At 31.9% G+C, this 20,980-nt stretch overlaps 1 protein-coding gene across 1 annotated transcript in view; it reads right to left on the bottom strand.

Moving 5' to 3' along the window:
• LOC145276640 (uncharacterized) overlaps positions 1-20,980 on the bottom strand; it is a 748,502-nt gene that overhangs the window by 499,089 nt on the left and 228,433 nt on the right. The window contains exons 5-6 of the mRNA XM_080127831.1: positions 5,977-6,093; positions 367-438 (exon numbers count right to left, since the gene is read on the bottom strand). Coding sequence (XP_079983957.1) covers positions 367-438; positions 5,977-6,093 — 189 coding nt within the window. The remainder of the gene's footprint in view (positions 1-366; positions 439-5,976; positions 6,094-20,980) is intronic.

Here is a 20,980-nt window from a genome sequence, read left to right as displayed (position 1 = left end):
GAAGATCGAACCTTCAACATTCAGTAGAGTGTCGCTTAGAACTGGATATTACTTAGTTCTAGATCCTATACGGCACATGTTCTGTCGAAGGTTATATCAACCGAAACGTGGGAAAACCACTCAATACGAGAACAGTTTACGAATAGGCTAAATAATATGAATTCTCAAACCCAATCTTCAAATTTCAGAAACATAACATATTTGTGCTTGTAAACATGAAAGCATTCTATACATCCAAAAGTAATATCTACATCCATATGCATTTCTAATGAGTTCAATGCATTCGGCATACCCTGATGCGTGCGATGGTGTTCGTCGACGTGCAAATAATCAGACAGGTGCGCTTGTATTGATATTTTCACTTACCGTTCTCAGATTTGGACTGCACTTTTGTCAATGCTTCTCCCTCTTTATTTTTCGTCCGTTCTCTCCAAGGATCTTCACGTTGTAATAAAGGTTAATTGTAAAACTAGCATTTACTTATATTAAAAAGGGAAAGAAAATAGGATTGTTTACAATATCCACCCCCATTAGTAAAAAATATCTTATCTCGAAATTGTTCACATCTTTGTGTGAGTAACCTGAACATTGATAAACTAAAATTAAGAATCCCGGTGCATTTTGAAAACACAATCCTGTGTTGTGAGAATTTAATACAGAACAATATATCAGAACGATACATGATATAAGGCACTTCCTCAGAATATTCATGATCAATATTGACTTTTTGATACTGTTGAAACCCTGTACAATAGCAAGCGCTTTGACAACGTAGAATCTAATCACTTATTTTAGAAAATACTAGATAGTAATCGAAGTGTACTGAAATTCAAAAACTTTATGACAATTGCACTGTTTACCCCAAAACATGACTTTCTTAAAATACTTAATTTCAAGCAATTATAAAGAATCACCTTTATTAAAAATGCAAATACATTTTTATCTCCGAAAAATCCATTCGTGAAACATTTCATACGATCTGTAAAATTCCAGATAGCAGCGCATTTATTGTATTTATACGTGAACAATTAGTAAAGCGACTGCGCTTTCGTCATTAGAGATACTATTAATTCCTTTGAAGTTCATGTTTTATGCATACTTCATTTTCTAATGCAGTAGCAGATGCTTTTTATCTAATATTTTATTTTAATGCGCCAAACATTAAATTGTTTTTGTTAATTTCTCGTGATATTATAAAAAAACACCGACTCTTAAATTACTTTTAATAACTCACAAGATTTTGTCGGTAGAAAAAAAATCGTAGAAACAGCATATATAATCGAATTTCTAGAATAGAATTAAACATTTGTATCATAGTAATTGACGGTATTTTGGTTATTACAAGTAAAACGTTTCGGGCAATATAAACTCGAACATGCTTTATGTGAATAATTTAGAATGTTAATACGTTCTAATGAAAGCTGAGTTTCTAAATAACTAACATAAGAATCTGTAAGGACGTTAGGTAAACTATTGAAACGATTTCAATTTTGCAATCATTTATACGACACAATGTATCAATATATAAGATTTGCAAAATTATATTCATGAAAGATATACTATATTCCAAATATTTGACTTTTCTATTTGTAAGCTATGAACATATTCGGAAGGCTAGGTCTCACGATCAGTTATAAACCTGTTTTACAGCGATAAGAAAACTATTCTGTGAAAAATAAATCAATTCCTTGAATCATTGAGGCGTTATGAAAAAAATATCTACGTATCACCAGATTTTGAGGAGTTGACCGATTTCTTACTTCTGAATTAACCAGCTCTGTTGCTCTTTGTACATTGCGTTCATATACATACTGTGCAGAAAATCAATGTAGTTTTACTTCTCCTGTTTTAAGCTGCGTCATCCTGTAACAATACGAGACTTAGACCGGAAGTCGCTATATCCTTCAGCTTAAGTTTAAAATAGCATGTTATTCTTACTTGCTGCTTAAGTTCCAATGAAAATTTCTGAATAATAAACGCATATCTGTAAGATAGACCTCATCCCTAGGGCTTATCTATTATATATCGATTCAATGTGATATTGTAATCGCGAAACGCACTAATTCGCTATATGAATTTAAATAGTACCGTATTTCTAAATATAATGCGTCAATGATTTCCATATTAAAACATACGATATGCACAATGCTTTTTGAAAATGTTAAGCAAATATAACGTTTACATTCTGTAATAAAGGCTGCAAAAACCGAATTAATACTATCATTCTCGACCTCAAAATTATCGTCGAAAATTTGAATTATTCTTTACCGTGCAAATAACTGCACTAAAATAATAGCCCCCATATTGGACACGAACATTGAGATCCAAGCCATTCGAATTGTATCCAATATACCACTAGCACCAGCCTGTATTTGATCAACCCGGAAAATTGTATATATTTTTATTGATGTTTTTTTAAGTAAACACCTCTTTTCTAGACATTACGAAATAGACATTAAAATACTGACATTTCATGCTATTTATTTTATAAAATCGAAGACAGTAAATGATCCATGTGAAAGAAAATAAAAGGCACTTGTTATTTTATAAATAATTTGTAAGAAGATCATCAAATATCGGCTGAATCCTCCGAATATATTAATTTTTGATCTTAATAATATCTAAATCGTGAAAATGCATTTTGTAAAAACACGACCAAGGAAAGTAAATGAGAACTGCTAAAATATAAATCCGTCCAATAGTACGGAATTCTCCTCGTATTTCTCATTAAAATTCATGTATTGTGAGGACAAAATATTAAAATGTATTTATTACGTCACATTATTATAATATACAAATACATGTAACAGAAATTACATCCTCACTCACGTTAACAACAAAGAGAAAACATATCTTCTGTGAAAAAAAATGAGAAATGGGCAAAAGAAAACACTCTTCACGTGTACTATTTGTGTAAAGCAGTCTAACTCCATAATAGTAATTTTTATTGTAATAATTAAAAACCAGTATTGCGAAAAACGATATCGCTTGAAATATATCACTAAGAAATCTCACATATACATTAATAATAAAGCATTGAATGTATCCTTGCTTGAAAAGTCGATGATTTAATAATGTTTATTTACTATTTGTTGAAAAATTTTGTAAATTTTAAAATATTCAATCCTCTCTAAATATAATGAAGTTGATAGTACACCAAAGCTAAATTGGGACGGGTGTTCCAAAAGTAATATCGTCGATTTTATTCCACCCGAATGGATCAAGTTGGACTGAACGTATGCATTCATATCCTTGAAGTTTAATCATTATGTTGCAGATACTGACAGCTTAAGTCTTTTAAGGATAAACCCCTGCCAGTGAGGTGCGTCGAAACGGATGCGGCATTGAATTCTTGGCAAAGGTGCATTGAGAATTATGGTGACTATGTAGAAAAATAAGTTATTCGCCAAAATGTCGCTCGTAAGTTTTTCACGTTTTAATAAAAATAGATTTACTTTTAGAGGACGCACGTAAATTGTAAGTTCTGATATAAACATCAATTATCTAAAAAATAGAAAAAGCGTGCATATGTTTGTTTGTCGTTACTGATATGTTTTATTATTTAATTGGATTGGCGCACATACAATAATCTCTTGTTAGACATATTCACATTTTCTTGGAAAATGGTTTTCTAAAGCAAGTTCATAAAATAATTTAGTGGCTTTATAAATTTTTACTTCACTTGTTTTGGTTTAAACTTCTAACATTTTTGTGCTTTAAATTTATGATGAAAACAAAACATTTATGTTTTATGTACATTTATAAAATTTTAGATATTTAGTAAGTCTTATAAAACTAGAGTAATAGCTAATGTGTTTTCCCTTTTAGATATATGAATGATAGCTTTCGCCTATGTTTTACTTGTACGGAAATGTATTGCCATTCAATTTTCGCCTGACAAACTCGTGTACGTTTCGAAACAGTGTACATAACGCATTCCATGTGTCTGGATATTATTTTATTGTGGAGAAACCTGCGTTGGCTAGAAATATTTAAATCTTGCAGAAGTATCGAGAAAGAACATAGTAACTTAGTATTTACCTACTGAATGTATCTATTAGTTTATCACTGCATTTAGCCATTATCTAATAAAGATAATGTGCGCATTTAGCTCAATATGCGTCTTCATTGCTATAAGTAAGAATTTGAAGTAATTGCTCTCTTTGTCATGGGAACTGATAATAATTTTAAATAGTACATCAAATTATATAGTTGTAAATGTTATTGTAATATATCTAGATACACAGCGGTAATTAACACCGATTTGTTTAATTTTTAAAGAAGAAAAAGGTTATCGAATATTTCCGATTAGGTTGACTAATTTTTGCCAGATTATTCTCATATTGGTTGTTATTCCGGCAACTTCTCGAGAGATGTAACCTTATTTATTTAATATGCGTACTGTCCAACCCGAAAATTTAATTCAATAGGATAGCTTCCTCTTATTCCCTGGAACACGTCCGAATCTAGCCGATCATGGCTGAGAGAATAAAAATAATCTACACCCATTATAATAGTTTATTTTTTTTCACTTAAAATTTCTCAAATGTTTCGAAACACTGCATACAGATTAGAGTTCCACAAAACAGTATTTTAAGACACTCGGCCGGCATGTCATAACATTTGCCAAATAAAAATCTCTACACTTAATATTGTTACCGAAGAGTTTTATTATCTTATGTAAAATCATGATCGATTATTAAATTATCAACTTAATATTATATTCACTTTCAATTCAAAACCAATTATATATGTACTTGGGTGTTTTTGTGTGTAAAGCATCGAGTTGTTCGATTTTCTTAACTCCATTCCGAAATACATGAGTGGTAATGCAGTTACCAATTATAAACCATTGCATTTATATGACAGTAACAACGTGTATTACCTGAGGCGACCCTCGGTAAATGCTAGATATTTTGGTTAGGCGCAAATGCCTTTACTTTAGATGGCACTGACTAGAAATCCCCCATTTTGGACCTTGGAACACACCTTGATGAGGTGGCAGCAAGTCAAGTTCTTCTCCGATGATATACTTGTCACTGTCAACTAAATTTTAATCAAACAAATAAAATGCTTATTCTTTATATTGAAAAGTGTCGTAATTTCATTATTTTGTTTATAATCTCATGTTTCCAACTAAATCTTATTGTCAACTACATGTGCTTCAAAATATAAAAACGAAGTTAAAGCTTTATGTGTATTTATTTAAAATGTTACTGTTTCAATCAATGGGACAACATTACTTGATTTAGAAACAAATTGATTTAAATTTAGCAATTTCTGCAAGTACATCAGATGAATTACTTATCATGGTTTCTAGTTATATGATAATATATTTTGGTGGAAAAGGTGATCACAGACGTACGGATATGGAATTGTTTGCCATATTATTATAAAAATTATGTATATTTTATTATAAATTTAATTTCTAATTATTACAGCGCGGATTATAAGATTGGTTCGAAGTAAGCTGCATTATATTTAGTTTATTTTGGTTTTAAATTTATTAACTTTTGTGCTATACTGCATCACGTTTTAATCCATGATAATTATTGTTCTCTATTTGGAGTAAACCTGGGAAATGAAAATATGTACCAATAATACACTAAATATACATGTAAATTGCATAGCTATTATTTTCTGTACGTTTTTACGTTCAGTAAGAATTGAAACTTTTCAGAAAATAAAAAAAACATTAATATTTAACTAATTACTGTATAGTATATGATTTAATAAGTCGTTTTATTAACATTCATAATTAACGATGTTTATCAATATATATATGAATATATTTTACGGTGTAATTTTAAAAATTAATTAAATATACTCTTGTTAAGATATGTTCCTATTGATTTTTAAATAAAGTTCGCAACAAATGTTTTGTCTATTCCCGTTTTGAATTTTTTCTGGTCACGTTATCGAGACAATATTTTAGCTATTTTTGTTGAAAAACATCTAAAAATAAGTTCGTCTTACCTTTATTTCCTAATAGTCCAGGTGGGCCAGCAGGTCCTCGAACACCGTGTCGCCCATTCTCACCTTGATTTCCTTTTGGTCCAGTGTTTCCTTTGTCTCCTTTTTCTCCTTTCGTTCCTGCAAGAACAATAATCACACTTACACTTGCATTTATACATAATTTCGTTTTTTTTTTAACAGAAGCAAAAAATTAAAACGATAATCTAATAGGAGATTGTCACGTTATTTAAGCATATACGATTTGTTTGCTATATCTGTTTCTTTCGATTAGTCAATCAAACATTGCCTTCGAAACAAAGGTTGAAATAGTGAGTAAACTGATATGAACTTTACAAAATTACCATTGGAAACTCGATATAAAATATATTCAACAAGGCAATGCAGTGATTATATATTAAACTAAAAGTCCAGGAACTTTTCGGAAGGTCCATTAATTCTGGTGGATTAATTTTTGTTAAGGTATTGTTTAAGTTATAATGAGAGAGAAAAGACTTACTGGGTAGAATGTTAGATTATATTTGATTCGGTTTAGTCTAATTTCTTAATAAAATAACACTAGCAATAAAATAGTAATTTGTACAAATACTTATAAATTCTTATATTTCGAAATGAAACAATTTCCACAACGTATTTATTTTAAGGAATGTGACTGATTAACTCTAAAATTTATCGAATTAAATTTTGTTTTGATCAGCGTATAAGATATGCTCGGTATTAACATATGCTGTTAAATGTAGCATGCAAACAAAATATAGCATGAACACAAATATAAGGAGTCATTAGATTTGCATCTATTAAAACGAATCATCCGAGTTTATGTGGACGCGAAATTAAAACGAGCTAAACGAAATGAGCTGTTTTAGTTAGGAGATAAACTACTTATAATCTAACATTCGTTATTTAATCAATAGAACCGAATAAAATCAATGTTTAGTAAACTTGATTTAATCTATCTTTAAAATGTCAAATTCTGATTCTTATATGCAAATAGATGATCACACAACAGAGAGTTTGCAGTATATTAATGAGCAAGGTGAAAACCCGTTATATTATCGATTTAGCTAACTGTTTCACCCCAAGATAAACGGCAACGTAAACGGTCGTTTAAATGATTATTCATAACCTATCACATCGGCTTTAACATGCTAATAAGATTATAAATTTCCCTACAGATAAACTCGTAAAAATACAAATGATTACAAAAATATGTAAAAAAACAAACAAACAAACAAACACGTAAACATATACTTAGCATTAATTTTATTTTACGAATATGCATTGTTTAATGTTTGTTTCTTTAAAATTTAGAGTCGAATACAATATTTATGCGTTATAGAAAGGTTGTTCTGAAACGAATACAAAGTGATTAAATTTAAGAACATACGGAGAATGTTGCTCTTAATATTTCGGTATGCTATAATTGGACATCCTGGTTTACAATTACTATTCTTGTTATGTCTGTCCCGGGTTGGAGACTTATACAGGCATACCATTTTAGCAAGTTATGCATATAAATTTGAATAATTTGTAATGTTCTTAAAAATGACTCAAGTATTCTGCTCTTTATATATACATTTATCCGAGTAAACATTACATAAATTCATTAGAAAATATGCATACAACCCGAATTTATAATTAAAAAAAAGATACTGAATTACTACTCAAATATTTTTATGACCAATCAGCATTCTGAGAATAATATGTTGGCTTTAACGATTTCACCGCTCGTATTGTGTAAACTACGCTTATCTGTCGCATACTTTAAAATGTATTCACTTGCAGTGCTAGATGTATTTACAGACAATAGTTTTACATATATGGAATTATAACAAGACATCTCTTAAGATATATCCGAGTATATATATATATATATATATATATATATATATATATATGTAAAACAAAAGCCCGAAAAGAAAGGTAGCATCTAGAATTTACAAAAATAACAAAATATTCTTCACATCAAATAATTAAGGTTCGAATATTTGTTCACATTCACTGGCGTGTCTGTGCCTCCATCTTTAAAATTCTGTTCTAATGCTCATCCAATAATCTATCTTTCATATGTCTGTGTGTTAAGCTGAAAAATCATACTATTTCCATTATCACGTTAATCTCCGTTCAAGATTTGCCAACTTCTTTTCATAGACGTACACATTCGTATAAACACTGTGTTTCACATTTTCTATAATAAAAAAAACACGATTCAACTAATATTGTGACACTTGTAATGGCTGAGTAAATGTTAATATAGTGAAATATTATATTTTAATTCTAATACTTTTATATTAACACATTTTGCCGGTTTTTCTCTATGTATTTAAAAGAAAATATCACTCTAAAAATTTGCCACAAATTAGAAAACAGAACTGCAACCCGGGGAACGGGGGTTCCATTGTGTCAACAAGCATGCATAAGCAAGTTATACTAATGTTCTTGTAAAAGGTTTCTTACATGTCGATTTCGCTTTTCTCTAATACACAGCGCCTTGGGTGCTTAAACAGTTAGCTATTTTAATCTGGATAGGCTGAATATTATGTATTACTTTAGGGATCCAACAAGAAACAGTGTGTTGCTGGTAGTATTCCGTAAAGAATTAAATTTTTTAATGGAAACATTTTTACAATTTAAATAACTGGTCGAAATCGGAAGTCGACCTAAACGTGTTAAGTTAAGATTCTCGTTGATTTTATTTATTAAAACATTAATAATTTACATCACTTTTGCTGCCTTCATCTAAAGCATTGATGAATGTATTGTATATCCCTTTTCAATCAACCGTTTCAATTATCAACGCTGTCATTTGCACGAAAGATCTGTCTCAAATAGAAAAAATCTTTTGTCTATTTCAAAACAGTTCGTCATATTCGCCATTGAAAAATCAAAATATTTTAGAATCTTGTAAATCTGAATAAGTTCATTCTTTCTATAAAACCCAATCGCACAATGCATTAGTATAACTAAGATTCTATTGAAAAACAAAACATCATTTCTACCTATTTTGACAAATCAATTAAAAGTTTTCACTTCCATCTGATAAACTTGCTCTGACATTTAAGAAACTTTTCACTAAGTTTCTGATTAAGATCTAGCCTAGGCTTTTATGTTGGCATAAAAAGTACATTTAAGTACTTAGTAGACACCTAGTGAGCGACCTTGTTTCTTAATAAATGCCATCCCACAAACATTTCTTCCTCACATTGCTTATTATTCTCATTTATCGCAAGCAGAGCTATTATCTTACACTTGTTTGACTACCGCGCATATCCATGCGCCCAGTATGGGCCTATTTTGTCTGACACGGTGAGGATAAAGCTGTCACAGTCTTTTTAACTGCTGTTTACGACTTACAGTAAAGGAGCTCTAATTTTATACTAACGCTTTGTGCAGCTGTATTATCATTATTGCAGAATTGTTGTAATTCTATATTGAGAATGTTAAGGAGCCCTGCATTTGTTGCCGTTTGTCCTTCTCGAGGCCACAATCATCTTGATAAGATACGGCTAATATTCTCCTACTGTGTCCATATTTGACATCAACTCATTCTACACTCATATAAAACAATCAAAGGAAATGGCATCCAAAGCAAAAACAAAAAAAAAAAAAAAAAAAAAAAAAACAGCATTCAAACCCGACACCAACCAATAAAAAACAATTCGCCTTCATCCTTGAGGCTCTTATTCACAAATATCCGTCGGCTGAGAAGTAACTTAGAGTATGTTGAATCTTTTCGTCTAATAAACTTCCCGGATATCTTAGAATTAAGTGAAAACCACTTACACTCCTGAAGCCAACTAATTGGGAGAAAATAACAGGATATCTTTTTCTTCGCCTTAAGGGCTCGGACATATATATGCACGCAATTGGAGTCTACGTCCACTATCCCACTACTCTTAAATAGAGAATGCAGTCCAGAATCAGATGACCAGACATTCATTTGATTATGGCTAGTCTTACTTCACTGTGTTAGTTATATTTTGTATCATTGTCTCTTGAATCAAAACTGTGCCCTTATTAAACATATCGCTGACAGTATAAAAGAATCATTAACCTTACATACTGAGACCCAAAGTATGTATTTTGGCAATTACATGTAAATCACAATAATTTATCGAGTTACACAAACGGAGTTGGTAACAGCACATATATTCTCTGTATCGCATTCCATAAGATAATCACATTTATGACCAATTTTCCAGACTGTAAAGATTGGTAAACCATACTTATGGACGTATTCATTACTGCAGTTCTACATGACTGGCCATATTCTTTTATATCAATCTAAGTAATCGACTGAAAAGTGATGTCCCAAACGAAGATATACTTCAAAACATGATGCCTTATGGAATCATATATTTTACCCGTTGAACAGTCTGTCAATACGAAAACCGAACGGTGAAAAACAGGATTGACATATTATATCAATCCCAACTCTTCTAATTGGTTCTATCCAACTTGTGAAAAAAACATTCTTTAAAGGCAGCATACATTACGATGATTCATTGATCACAAGTGCAAATCTGGAAAGTTAGACAAACTATAAAATAGACTGCAAGAGTAAAATTGCCGCAGATAAGAGACGGCATATTCAAGTAACCAAGATACATATCGAATTGCAGAAAATATGAACTCATGTTTACTGGAATATTGATAATAGTTCGATAAGTAATGTACAGTAATCAGTTCCCCGACCAATTACTAATGACTAACAAACGGTGTGCCTGTAACTCCACCTTAGACTTGTTAAACCGCTCTGTCCCAAAGTTCCGTTTGCGGGTAGAATCCACACATGTTGATCGGAAAACCACGTTTTTACGTGCCAGTAACACCATAAAATAATCTAAACACCCTCAAGGACTGTGGGCCTAGTTTTGTCTCTGCCACACGAAGAAATGCTTTGTTAGGCTTGCCGCTGTGCATTCCAAAATTATCAGCAAATGTCTGTATGGGTCTCGTATCCTTTGTAGCTCGAAAATTGTCTTTGTTTTGCCAGCATTCTAGGATACTTGCTAAAGAACTGACCCGTTGAATTATCGCGTAGTAAGTCGCATGCCCTTTTTCTCTAAAATCTTTGGACTGTAATCAATCAAGCACTAGTCTACAATCTTGAGATTTGTGTGGCGAACAGTATCGATTTATGCAAGTCCTCTATACTGCTGATATTTTAACCGTCATCTCTAAATGCATATAAGGTACGCTGAATGACACATGCGAAACTAGAGATGTAGCTTTTGATATATCCAAAACTTGACAAGATCTCGAATAAGGTCCTCTTATGAAAAGTCAATTCTATGGAATTGCTTTATGAATACGCAACATAGAATTTTTACAAGACAAAAGAAATCCAAGTTGCTTTCAATGGACGTACGTCTAATCAACATGATAGTATGGTATTAATGCATCCTTTGATTATTTTTACTACTGATATTCATAAATTACGTTTCTGATAAAATTGTGTATCAGTTGGGTATATTTGCTGATTACACGAAGCTTTGTATTAAACGTAAATTTACCTCTAATCTAGACACATCTAAGCTAATGGCAATGACTATATAAAACAATTTTCAGTCACTAATGGAATGGGATGACAACTGAACGATGACATTTAATTTTAGTAAGAGTAAGTCTTTTCCTTCAATAATTACAAAGAACCTTCACAACAGCCGGTGCCCACGTCAAATTACACCTTACCCGAGAGCATATCGTTCGGAGTTCCCGGCCTAACCCTCACAAGCAACACGAAACAAATTCATTGCGCAGGTTACCGAGGCTACTTCCAAGAAGGTGTGCCCTCTCTACGTGGCTAGAATAATACTCACATGAGAAATCATCCACTTCATATCTTAACAGAGCCAATATTTACTGATACATTATGCCACATCTGGACTGGAGCATCTGCCACTCTTAGAAACGGCTAAAATAACAGTCATCAATTTAATAGGTCCAAAACTATTGTCCAAGCTTAAGCTCCTAGTTCCTTGCCGCAATATCTCATTTCTGCTTCAAGTACTTTCACGTAATTTTCTCTGACCTCATAGCACACGTATCCCCCTACACTTGCGTAGTTTCGATTAATCCGAATAGAAGATAGTTAGCACCCGTATAATATTGAGGTCGCCAGATGTTGAAAAATCTTCAACTTTGATCGTTTCTATCCTCCAAGAGCTGGAAGAAGGAATGCATTCTTTTTTCTTTTTCCTTTGACAGCAATAAGTGTCAGAAGTAGAAATGTTATGTAAACAAATAGCTCACTGCTTACTTCATATCCTTCCCCGGCCAGGCACGATCCCTACTTGTAGTAGTAATACTTCATTGTTGAAATTAGACATAGAACCGTATTTATTTGGTCGGATTGCCAACAAATTACTGATTTTAATTACTATTCAATAGTCTATTTAATTACTACCTTTACAAGCGTGTTTTTGTCAATTGAAATTCTTAACTCCTCTAATAGCAATGTGTGTACTGATTAGGAAAATGCCATACAGAGACTTAAAACTAAGATTGTTTTTCGTCAAAGCTTCAGAAATAAAAACTGGTAAAATTATTGCATGAGAGACATGTAGGTACCTCCAACATGCGCCACAATTTTAACCCCCGCTGTATGTAACACGATGTAACGTTTTCAATTTTATATTATCATCCTAACTTGTTTACCATTTAAAAAAAGCTTCAAATAAATTGCTAATTTAAAAAGATTTACAGCATACAAAAATAATGAAAATGCGAGACAAAATCGTGTTTACATTATGGACGCTTTAAAACAGCGTTCCTATGTAGTGACGTTTTTGAAGCTGTAGACATACTCATATTTTAAAAATCAGCAAAAATCAAATAATCTTAAAATTTTCCTAAAATATTCGATATTTATTCATTATTAAATAAACTTACATAATAAAAGTAGGTTATTTTAAAAAAATATATTGGAGGAAATATTTTTAGGCGTTCTACCCCCCCCCCATATCTCATGTAACGGAAACTAAACAAAATAAATGTAGGTCGATAAAAATTCACACATTTTTAAGCTGGAAAGATCAAATAATAAATATATATATATATATATATATATATATATATATACATAAAATCCCGTTATTTATTTCACTTACCTGAAAGTTGTAAAAAAGCTTAGACGTAAAATCAATATTATTATGTTAAAACATAAACACTGTTTCCTGATATTTTTTCTCTGTAATATAATCATTTAAAATACAACAACAACAAAACAGAATTCCAAAAAATAATTATTTTTAAAAATATTTAAATGATATTAAATTAAAATATTCCGCGAAGTTTAAACAAAACTATTTTCATAACAGGTTTCTAATATCAAAAATTTATATTCATATGAAAAATATATGGCTCTTGAAATAATAAAAATTGTAAATCCAAAATGGACTCCCAAAAACTCCGTTTTAATTTTATTCTTTAACATGATTGAGGGTGATCTTTATTTTCTAGCGCTTTTTTCCAAAAACGTATTAAGGCCTGTAAGCAATATACCCTTCAGATACATAAGTAAATAGAAGACGTTAAAATTAATTTTATTTTATTAACTGTGTTGTTCGTTAAACATCTATTTGTTTTACAAATACAATATGAAATCCACTATAAAATACATTACTTCTATTAACACTTATAGCGCGAACGTCCATCCATAGAAATTGACTCAGAAAATAGGAAACACACTAAGTGATGAGACTGACGTTTTACACACGGTTGAAGTGGTGCCTGGAGACATGGATTCAAATACTCACGTCCAATTATGATCGGAGATAGGATTTGTCATAACGAAGTTCTATAACATTATTTTACGATCACCAGGTAAATTCTAATATTTCCTTGTTTACAAGTTATTGCATATTTTTGCATGCGATGATCCTCATGTTCATATTTCTCTGTTGAAATTATTTTTTACATGTATAATCAAATTTGAAATTAATATTATATCATTCTCCGTGTTTATTTAATTTCCACGAATTGATTAACATGATTGCTATCTCGAATTATGAAATACAAAAATAATTATAACATGATTTCTGTAATCAGATCATTATCCTCGTTGTGATAATGGCTTAACGTTTTTATTCATTAACTTTACTACCTGCTAAACTCGATATCAACCATGATACGACCATGGCAACGTAACTCAACTTTGCTTTGTTTACATTTTTCTGAACAAAAATACTGATTTTATATTAAAGATTATTCCTCTAACATTACGCTCCTTTTCACTATGGCCGTAGTTTCTCAATGAATGTTAACTAGGCACCGCCAAAACTGGGGGGGGGCAGGTAAGTACATTTTGACGGACCGTCTTTTTAAAAACCTACTAAAAATCAGCTAATTATCCGATCAATACGAAATTTTAAGCGATTATTAAGAGAAGAATGAATTTTATAACAGTGTACTTACTTTTAATAAACGATATATATATATATATATATATATGCTTACAAAATCCCCCCCTAGTTTTGAGGGGATACAAATATGCGTAAAATAATCATCTGAAACTGAACACAACATATTGTGTTGTTGTAAGGGACAGAAATGTAGATTAAAAAATTGTTTGCATACCTTATTTTGACGTCTGATTATCAGAACTTCGATTGTGTTTAATTATCCCGCTTTTGAGTTTTAAAGTATGAAATTCGGTGAATATGTTAAGTAAAATAATTAATTTAAGTTAAGCAAAACAAACAAAAAGATTTTTTTATATTTATACGAAAAAAAGCCATTTTAAAATATTTGATAAATAAATTAACATTTTTTTAGCGAGCCGAATAATACATGACCATAATTAAACAGGGCATGCTTTGATGAATCGATACAATAAAAAAATCGATAAATATTGTGCCCTTTGTGTTAAAAATAGCACCATTTTTTCGTTCCCGTTTGAAAATGTTTGCCGCATTTCGACTACGGTGGACCAAACGCGCTGAAATAATTTTTTTTTATTCTGATTTAAATTGCCCCCCCCATTTTTGGGAGCCTGGCCCCCACACACATACACATTAAAAACCAAACTCATACGAATGGTCACCCATCTGGTACTGGCCAGCCTCAGCGTTAATAATACATTGACATTTTCGTCACGGAAAATAAGCTTTTTTTGGCCTGTTTGGTCTTCCATAGTTTGCTTTTTATCAAATGCTAACGCAAACATTGTCGATCTAGACTCTAGATCGACCCGAAGTAACTGGTTGCCTATATGAATAAGTGGAATTATTTGTAAATCCAGGTATTTATATTATAATAGTTTTGCATATTCTCTTAGAAAATCATCCTAAATCTTAGTAAGACAACAAATAAATAAATAAATTATTTCAAAAACTTTTTTTTAAATATTTATGTACGTTTTTTGTGCAAGACAAAAAATGTCAATTGTTAACTTTTTGGGAAAATTTAACATTTAAAATTTAATTAAAAATAGTCGAAAAAGCTTTAAATTATTCTGTTTTCTATATTATAAAATTCAGGGTTTTATCTTTCTGGAAAAAAAGTAACTCAGAAATAATGAATTTTAATAAATGTAATTTCGTTTTAAAAAAACAACAACTTGATTTTTCGGCTATTTTTGGCGGCGCCTAATGTTAACCATTGAAAGATTAGGCAATTTTAACAAAATTATTACAGTTTACTCAAGAGAACGAACTAATTTCGGTCATACAACAATAATATAATAAACAGATACATTTTTAGGTATCAGAAAAAATCGATTACCTTGCAGAAAATTAAATTATAAACATTAAAATAATCGACATGTAATACTACTAAGTTCTAGAATATAACTAAACCCTATAACGTGAATACAATGTAATCCGAAAAAAGCATGTAAGTCCTTGATAGTAGCAAAACATACTAAACGTAATGTGAGCGACAGATATATACAGATATACATAAAACTATTTGCAATGCCCTGAAACGTTGACAAGGAACTATATGATATATCGACCTGACATATATTTACTTTCGCCGTGTAAATCGAAAAATAATTATATATATATATATATACTCCTCCGACAATTTTGGGTCTAAATACTTGAGATTTTAGATAAAGGTTTCTTGGACATGGATCTAACTTAATAACTCGATTTGAGCCCAAAACTATAAATTTTAAGGGGTCATAAAAGGGGTCAAAGTTAAACAAAAATTGACGTTTTTTTTTGTTTATTTGTTTGCTCAGCATACATCTCCAAACACCCGGGAAACGCCGGACACCCATTCTAGTATATCTATAAAAGTGAAAGTGTCTGTCTGTGTGTATACATTTCCATACGCAATAACTCTGACAATTTTTTGTCTACAGACTCGAAATCTGATATACAGAGTACTGAGATTTCGGAACATCGATGTGATCGGTTTCGGCCCGAAATTTGGCGATTAAGGGGTCAAAGTTCAACGATTTGTCGCTTGCAAACTCTACCAAACTCCTCCGATAATTTTAAGTCTAATCCCTTGAAATTTTAGATACATGTTCCTTGGACCTGGCTCTAACTTAATAACTTGATTTGAGCCCAAAACAATAAATGTTAAAGGGTCATAATAGGGGTCGAATTAAAAAAAAATTGATCGCTTTTATTTTTGCTCAGTAGTCACCTCCAAATACCCGGGCAACGTCGGGTTGAAATGCTAGTATATATATATATATATATATATATATATATATATATATATATATATATATATATATATATATATATATAAAATTGAAGGTGTCTGTCTGTGTGTCTCTGTACATTTTCCTACGCAATAACACTGTCAATGTTTAGTCTACAGACTCTAAATGCATATAGAAGGTACTGAGATTTGGGAAATATTAGTAATTCATTTTCGGCCAGAAATTTGTTAAGGGGTCAAAGTTCAACGATTTGACCTTTGAGAACTCTACCAAACTCCTCCGACAATTTTGGGTCTACACATTTGAAATTTTAGATATAGGTTACTTGGACATGAATCTTACTTAATTTATTATTGATTAGAGCTGAAAGACATAAATTTTAAGAGGTCGTAATAGGGATCAAAGTTTTAAAAAATTGATCTTTTTTTATGCTCAATATTCACCCCCACACACCCGGGCAACACCGGGGTGAAATGATAGTCTATATATCTATAAAAGTGAAAGTGTATGTCTGTGTATGTGTATCGGTGTACATATCCCTACGCAATAACTCTGTCAATTTTTAGTCTACAGACTCGAAGTTTGATATACACGGGACTGAAATTTGGGAAAATCGATGTGATCGGTTTTGGGTCAGAAATTTGGCGATTAAGGGGTCAAGGTTCAACGATTTGACCTTTGAGAACTCTACTAAAATCCTCCGATAATTTGGGTCTACACACTTGAAATTTTAGATACATGTTACTTGGAAATAGATCTAACTTTATAACTTGATTTGAGCCCAAATCAATACATTTTAAGGAGTCAAAGTTAAAAAATATTGTCCGCTTTTTTTTTTTGCTAAACATACACCTCCAAATACCTGGGCAACTCCAGACACCCATGCTAGTATATCTATAAAAGTGAATGTGTCTGTGAGTCTGTGTGTGTGTGTCTGTCTGTGTACATTTTCCTTCGCAATAACTCTTAATTTTCAGTCTACAGATTCGAAATTTAATATACAGGGTACTGAGATTTGGGAATATCTATGTGATCGGTTTTCGGTCAGACATTTGGCTGTTAAGGGGTCAAAGTTTAACGATTTGACATTTGAGAACTCTACCAAACTCCTCCGACAATTTTGGGTCCACACACTTGAAATTTTAGAAGTAGGTTCCTTGGACATGGATCTAACTTAATAACTTGATTTAAGGGCAAAACAACAAATTTTAATGGGTTATAATAGGGATCAAATTAAAAAAAAAATTGACCATTTTTGTTTTTGTTTATTTATTTTTCTAAGCATACACCTCTAAACTACCGGGAAACGCCGGGGTGAAATGCTAGTATATCTTAAAAAGTGAAGGTGTTTGTGTGTCTGTCTGTCTGTCTGTGTACATTTCATTACGCAATAACTCTGACAATTTTAAGTACAAACTCGAAATTTGATATACAGGACACTTAGATTTGGGAAAATCGATGTGGTTGGTTATCGGCCAAAAATGTGGCTGCTAAGGGGTCAAAGTTCAACGATTTGACCTTTGAGAACTCTACCAAACTCCTTCGACAATTTTGGGTCTAAACACTTGATATTTTCGATATAGATGTCGTGGACATGGATCTAACTTAATAACTTGATTTGAGCCCAAAACACCAAATGTTAAGGGGTTATAATAGGGTTCAAATTAAAAAAAATGACCGCTTTTTTTTGCTCAGCATACACTTAGAAACATCCGGGCAACGCCGGGCACCCATGCTAGTATATCTATAAAAGTGAACGTGTCTGTTGGTTGGTTGGTTGTTTTGTTTTACGGCATATCATCCCTTTTCAGGTTATTTATTGCCGAATCTGGTGATTTTGAATATTAGTATATTTGTTTTTTAAGTGGTATTCTATTTAACCCATAGTTGGGACCCTAACAGGTGCTACCACTCCGGGTCAGAGTGGACCTGGGAGCAATGGCAATTAAAGGGTGGCTCCACACTCCCTAAGGCCTGCAAGCTGGGGCCCTCACCATCGGATATAGTTTAAGGTCATATCCAGGACCTGAACGTGTCTGTGTACATTTCCCTACGCAATAACTGTCAATTTTTAGCCTATATTCTCGAAACTTGATATACAGGGTACTGAGATTTGGGGAAATCAACGTGATCGGTCTTCAGCCAAATATTTTGCTGTTAAGGGGGTCAAAGTTCAACGATTTGAACTTTTGAGAACTCTACCAAACTCCTCCGCCAATTTTGGGTATAAACACTTCAAATTTTAGATATAAGTTTTCTTTTGTCATTTTATCCACCTCCACAACCTTTGCTACTCTTTCCTTATACTTCTGCCTTATACGCCAACCCACTTCCCTGTATATCTTATCACAAGGACACCTAGAATTTTGTCTACATATTATCTAGTATATATTGGTATTCTTAAATTTATTATTATAGCCTCACAACTACACATCCAGACCCACTCCATAACTTGTCCTTTTAACTCATTTCTGAACCCTCCCTCGCCTTACTAAATTAAAACCCTGGTACAGGACGCCCCATGTAATATCCTTATTCCAACCCTGCTTAGAATACACTCATTCGCTTTTCCGCCTTAAATTATCACCATAATACCGCTCTTAAAATTATACACCACTTCATAGTGCTGTTGTCGTCTCGTTTGCATCTATCAATTAAATGTCCTTGCATAGATAATAGACATCTTACACGCCGATAAAATAGAATTACCACCCATCCACACTATGCCACCCCTTAAGCCTTAAAACGTATACTACATACATTTAAAACTATGATAAATACCCTATACACCTTTCTACATAACTGTCTATATAATACACTCCTCCTTAATTTTAAATTCGATAACCCCCCCCCGGCACCATGGTAATTTTAATCGATCTATTTCGTTCCTAATGAATCCCACGCTAGACGCCGCATTCCCACTATGTTACCTAGCATATTCTCTACTCTTCTGATGAGAAACATTAGACTTCGAAATGCCTTGACATAAAGGCTCCTTTCTACTAATTGTTTGTATTCCCTTATTGAATAAATGAACCAATCTATATTTACCAATATATAGGTTTTGTGAATTCATTTACAATTATATATATATATATATATATATAAACAACATATTTGATAAAAGTTAAAATTAAAACACATATTAAAGATAATGCAACAGACTAGATACTCGGAAAATATAAGAAAACAGAATTTAAAACACTTGCTGACCATAAGAAACCAATATTTCGAAAATCTTTTAAAATAGCATATAATACATCATACACTGGGAAAGATTGCTCGGTAAAACTTTGAGTTTACGAGCTATACATAAAGGTACATTTAAGAATGAATGTTACTATCCGCAAACCACCTTTATCAAAATAATATACTATAGAACATGACACTTGTACCGATGTATAGAAGAAAGGTACCTTTAATATTTGCGATATTAAAATGATATTAAATATCTTACAAGGAAAGTTCGATCCAATGTAAAGATGACAGTCCGATATACTAAACGGAATCTAGGCCTAAACATTGTTAAATATTTTATAATAAAATCAATAAAATTAGAATTCTACAAAGGACACATAAGTAATATAGAACTCCGGTATTGTACATGTCAACTAATTAATACAAAGGGTATCTCTTAAAAGTATTAAATACTGTTGCCACATCTTGGGAGGACCTGCTTGAAGCATCCTATCCTGCCTTGTCAGATTTCAAAACATACTTTGTAATCTAGCAAGAAAAGCCCTTTTCACCTATTTGCAGCCTATTTCTCACAGAAGAGATTTCGAGCTTGTCCCTGCTCTATTGCTATTTGGATGGCAGGTGTTTGACTGAGCTCCAATCTATGGTTTCCCCTTCGCCAATCCTTCATAAATAATACTCGTCTAGCCAAAATTACTATCAATAAATTCACTATCGTTTACTAAACCTGCATATGAATTCCATCTTCACTTCTTCACTCGAAATGTCCGCCTGTGGAACTCTGTTCTGCTAGTCTGCTTTCCAACTGACTACAATATCATTATCATCAAGTTCAATGTAACTAATTTCTTTCTTAGCTGTTCTCGTAAATTATCTAATTATACAGAATTCTTTGTACAAATCGTTACGTCTCAACTGTCTCAATGACTACAATACACACACTAACCCTTATCTTCGAGTGGACTTCGGACCTTTAAATGTGGTGACTCGTTTGTAAAATATATCTAATATTGGTCAAAGTAATATCTGGACTCTTCAATAAATGACTCTTTCTAATAAAATCTGATAAATCGATTAAATGACTTTAAGTATATAGCAACGAAGGCAGAGTTAACAGTTATATATTCCAAACATACACGTCACATAGACGGACAGAGGCTTTTATAAAAATGTTTGTCGTATCTA

This window comes from Euprymna scolopes, chromosome 5 (assembly GCF_053919585.1).
Source record: "Euprymna scolopes isolate OS-2025 chromosome 5, ASM5391958v1, whole genome shotgun sequence".
NCBI lineage: Eukaryota > Metazoa > Mollusca > Cephalopoda > Sepiida > Sepiolidae > Euprymna > Euprymna scolopes.
This window is presented reverse-complemented; position numbering and strand designations above follow the sequence as displayed.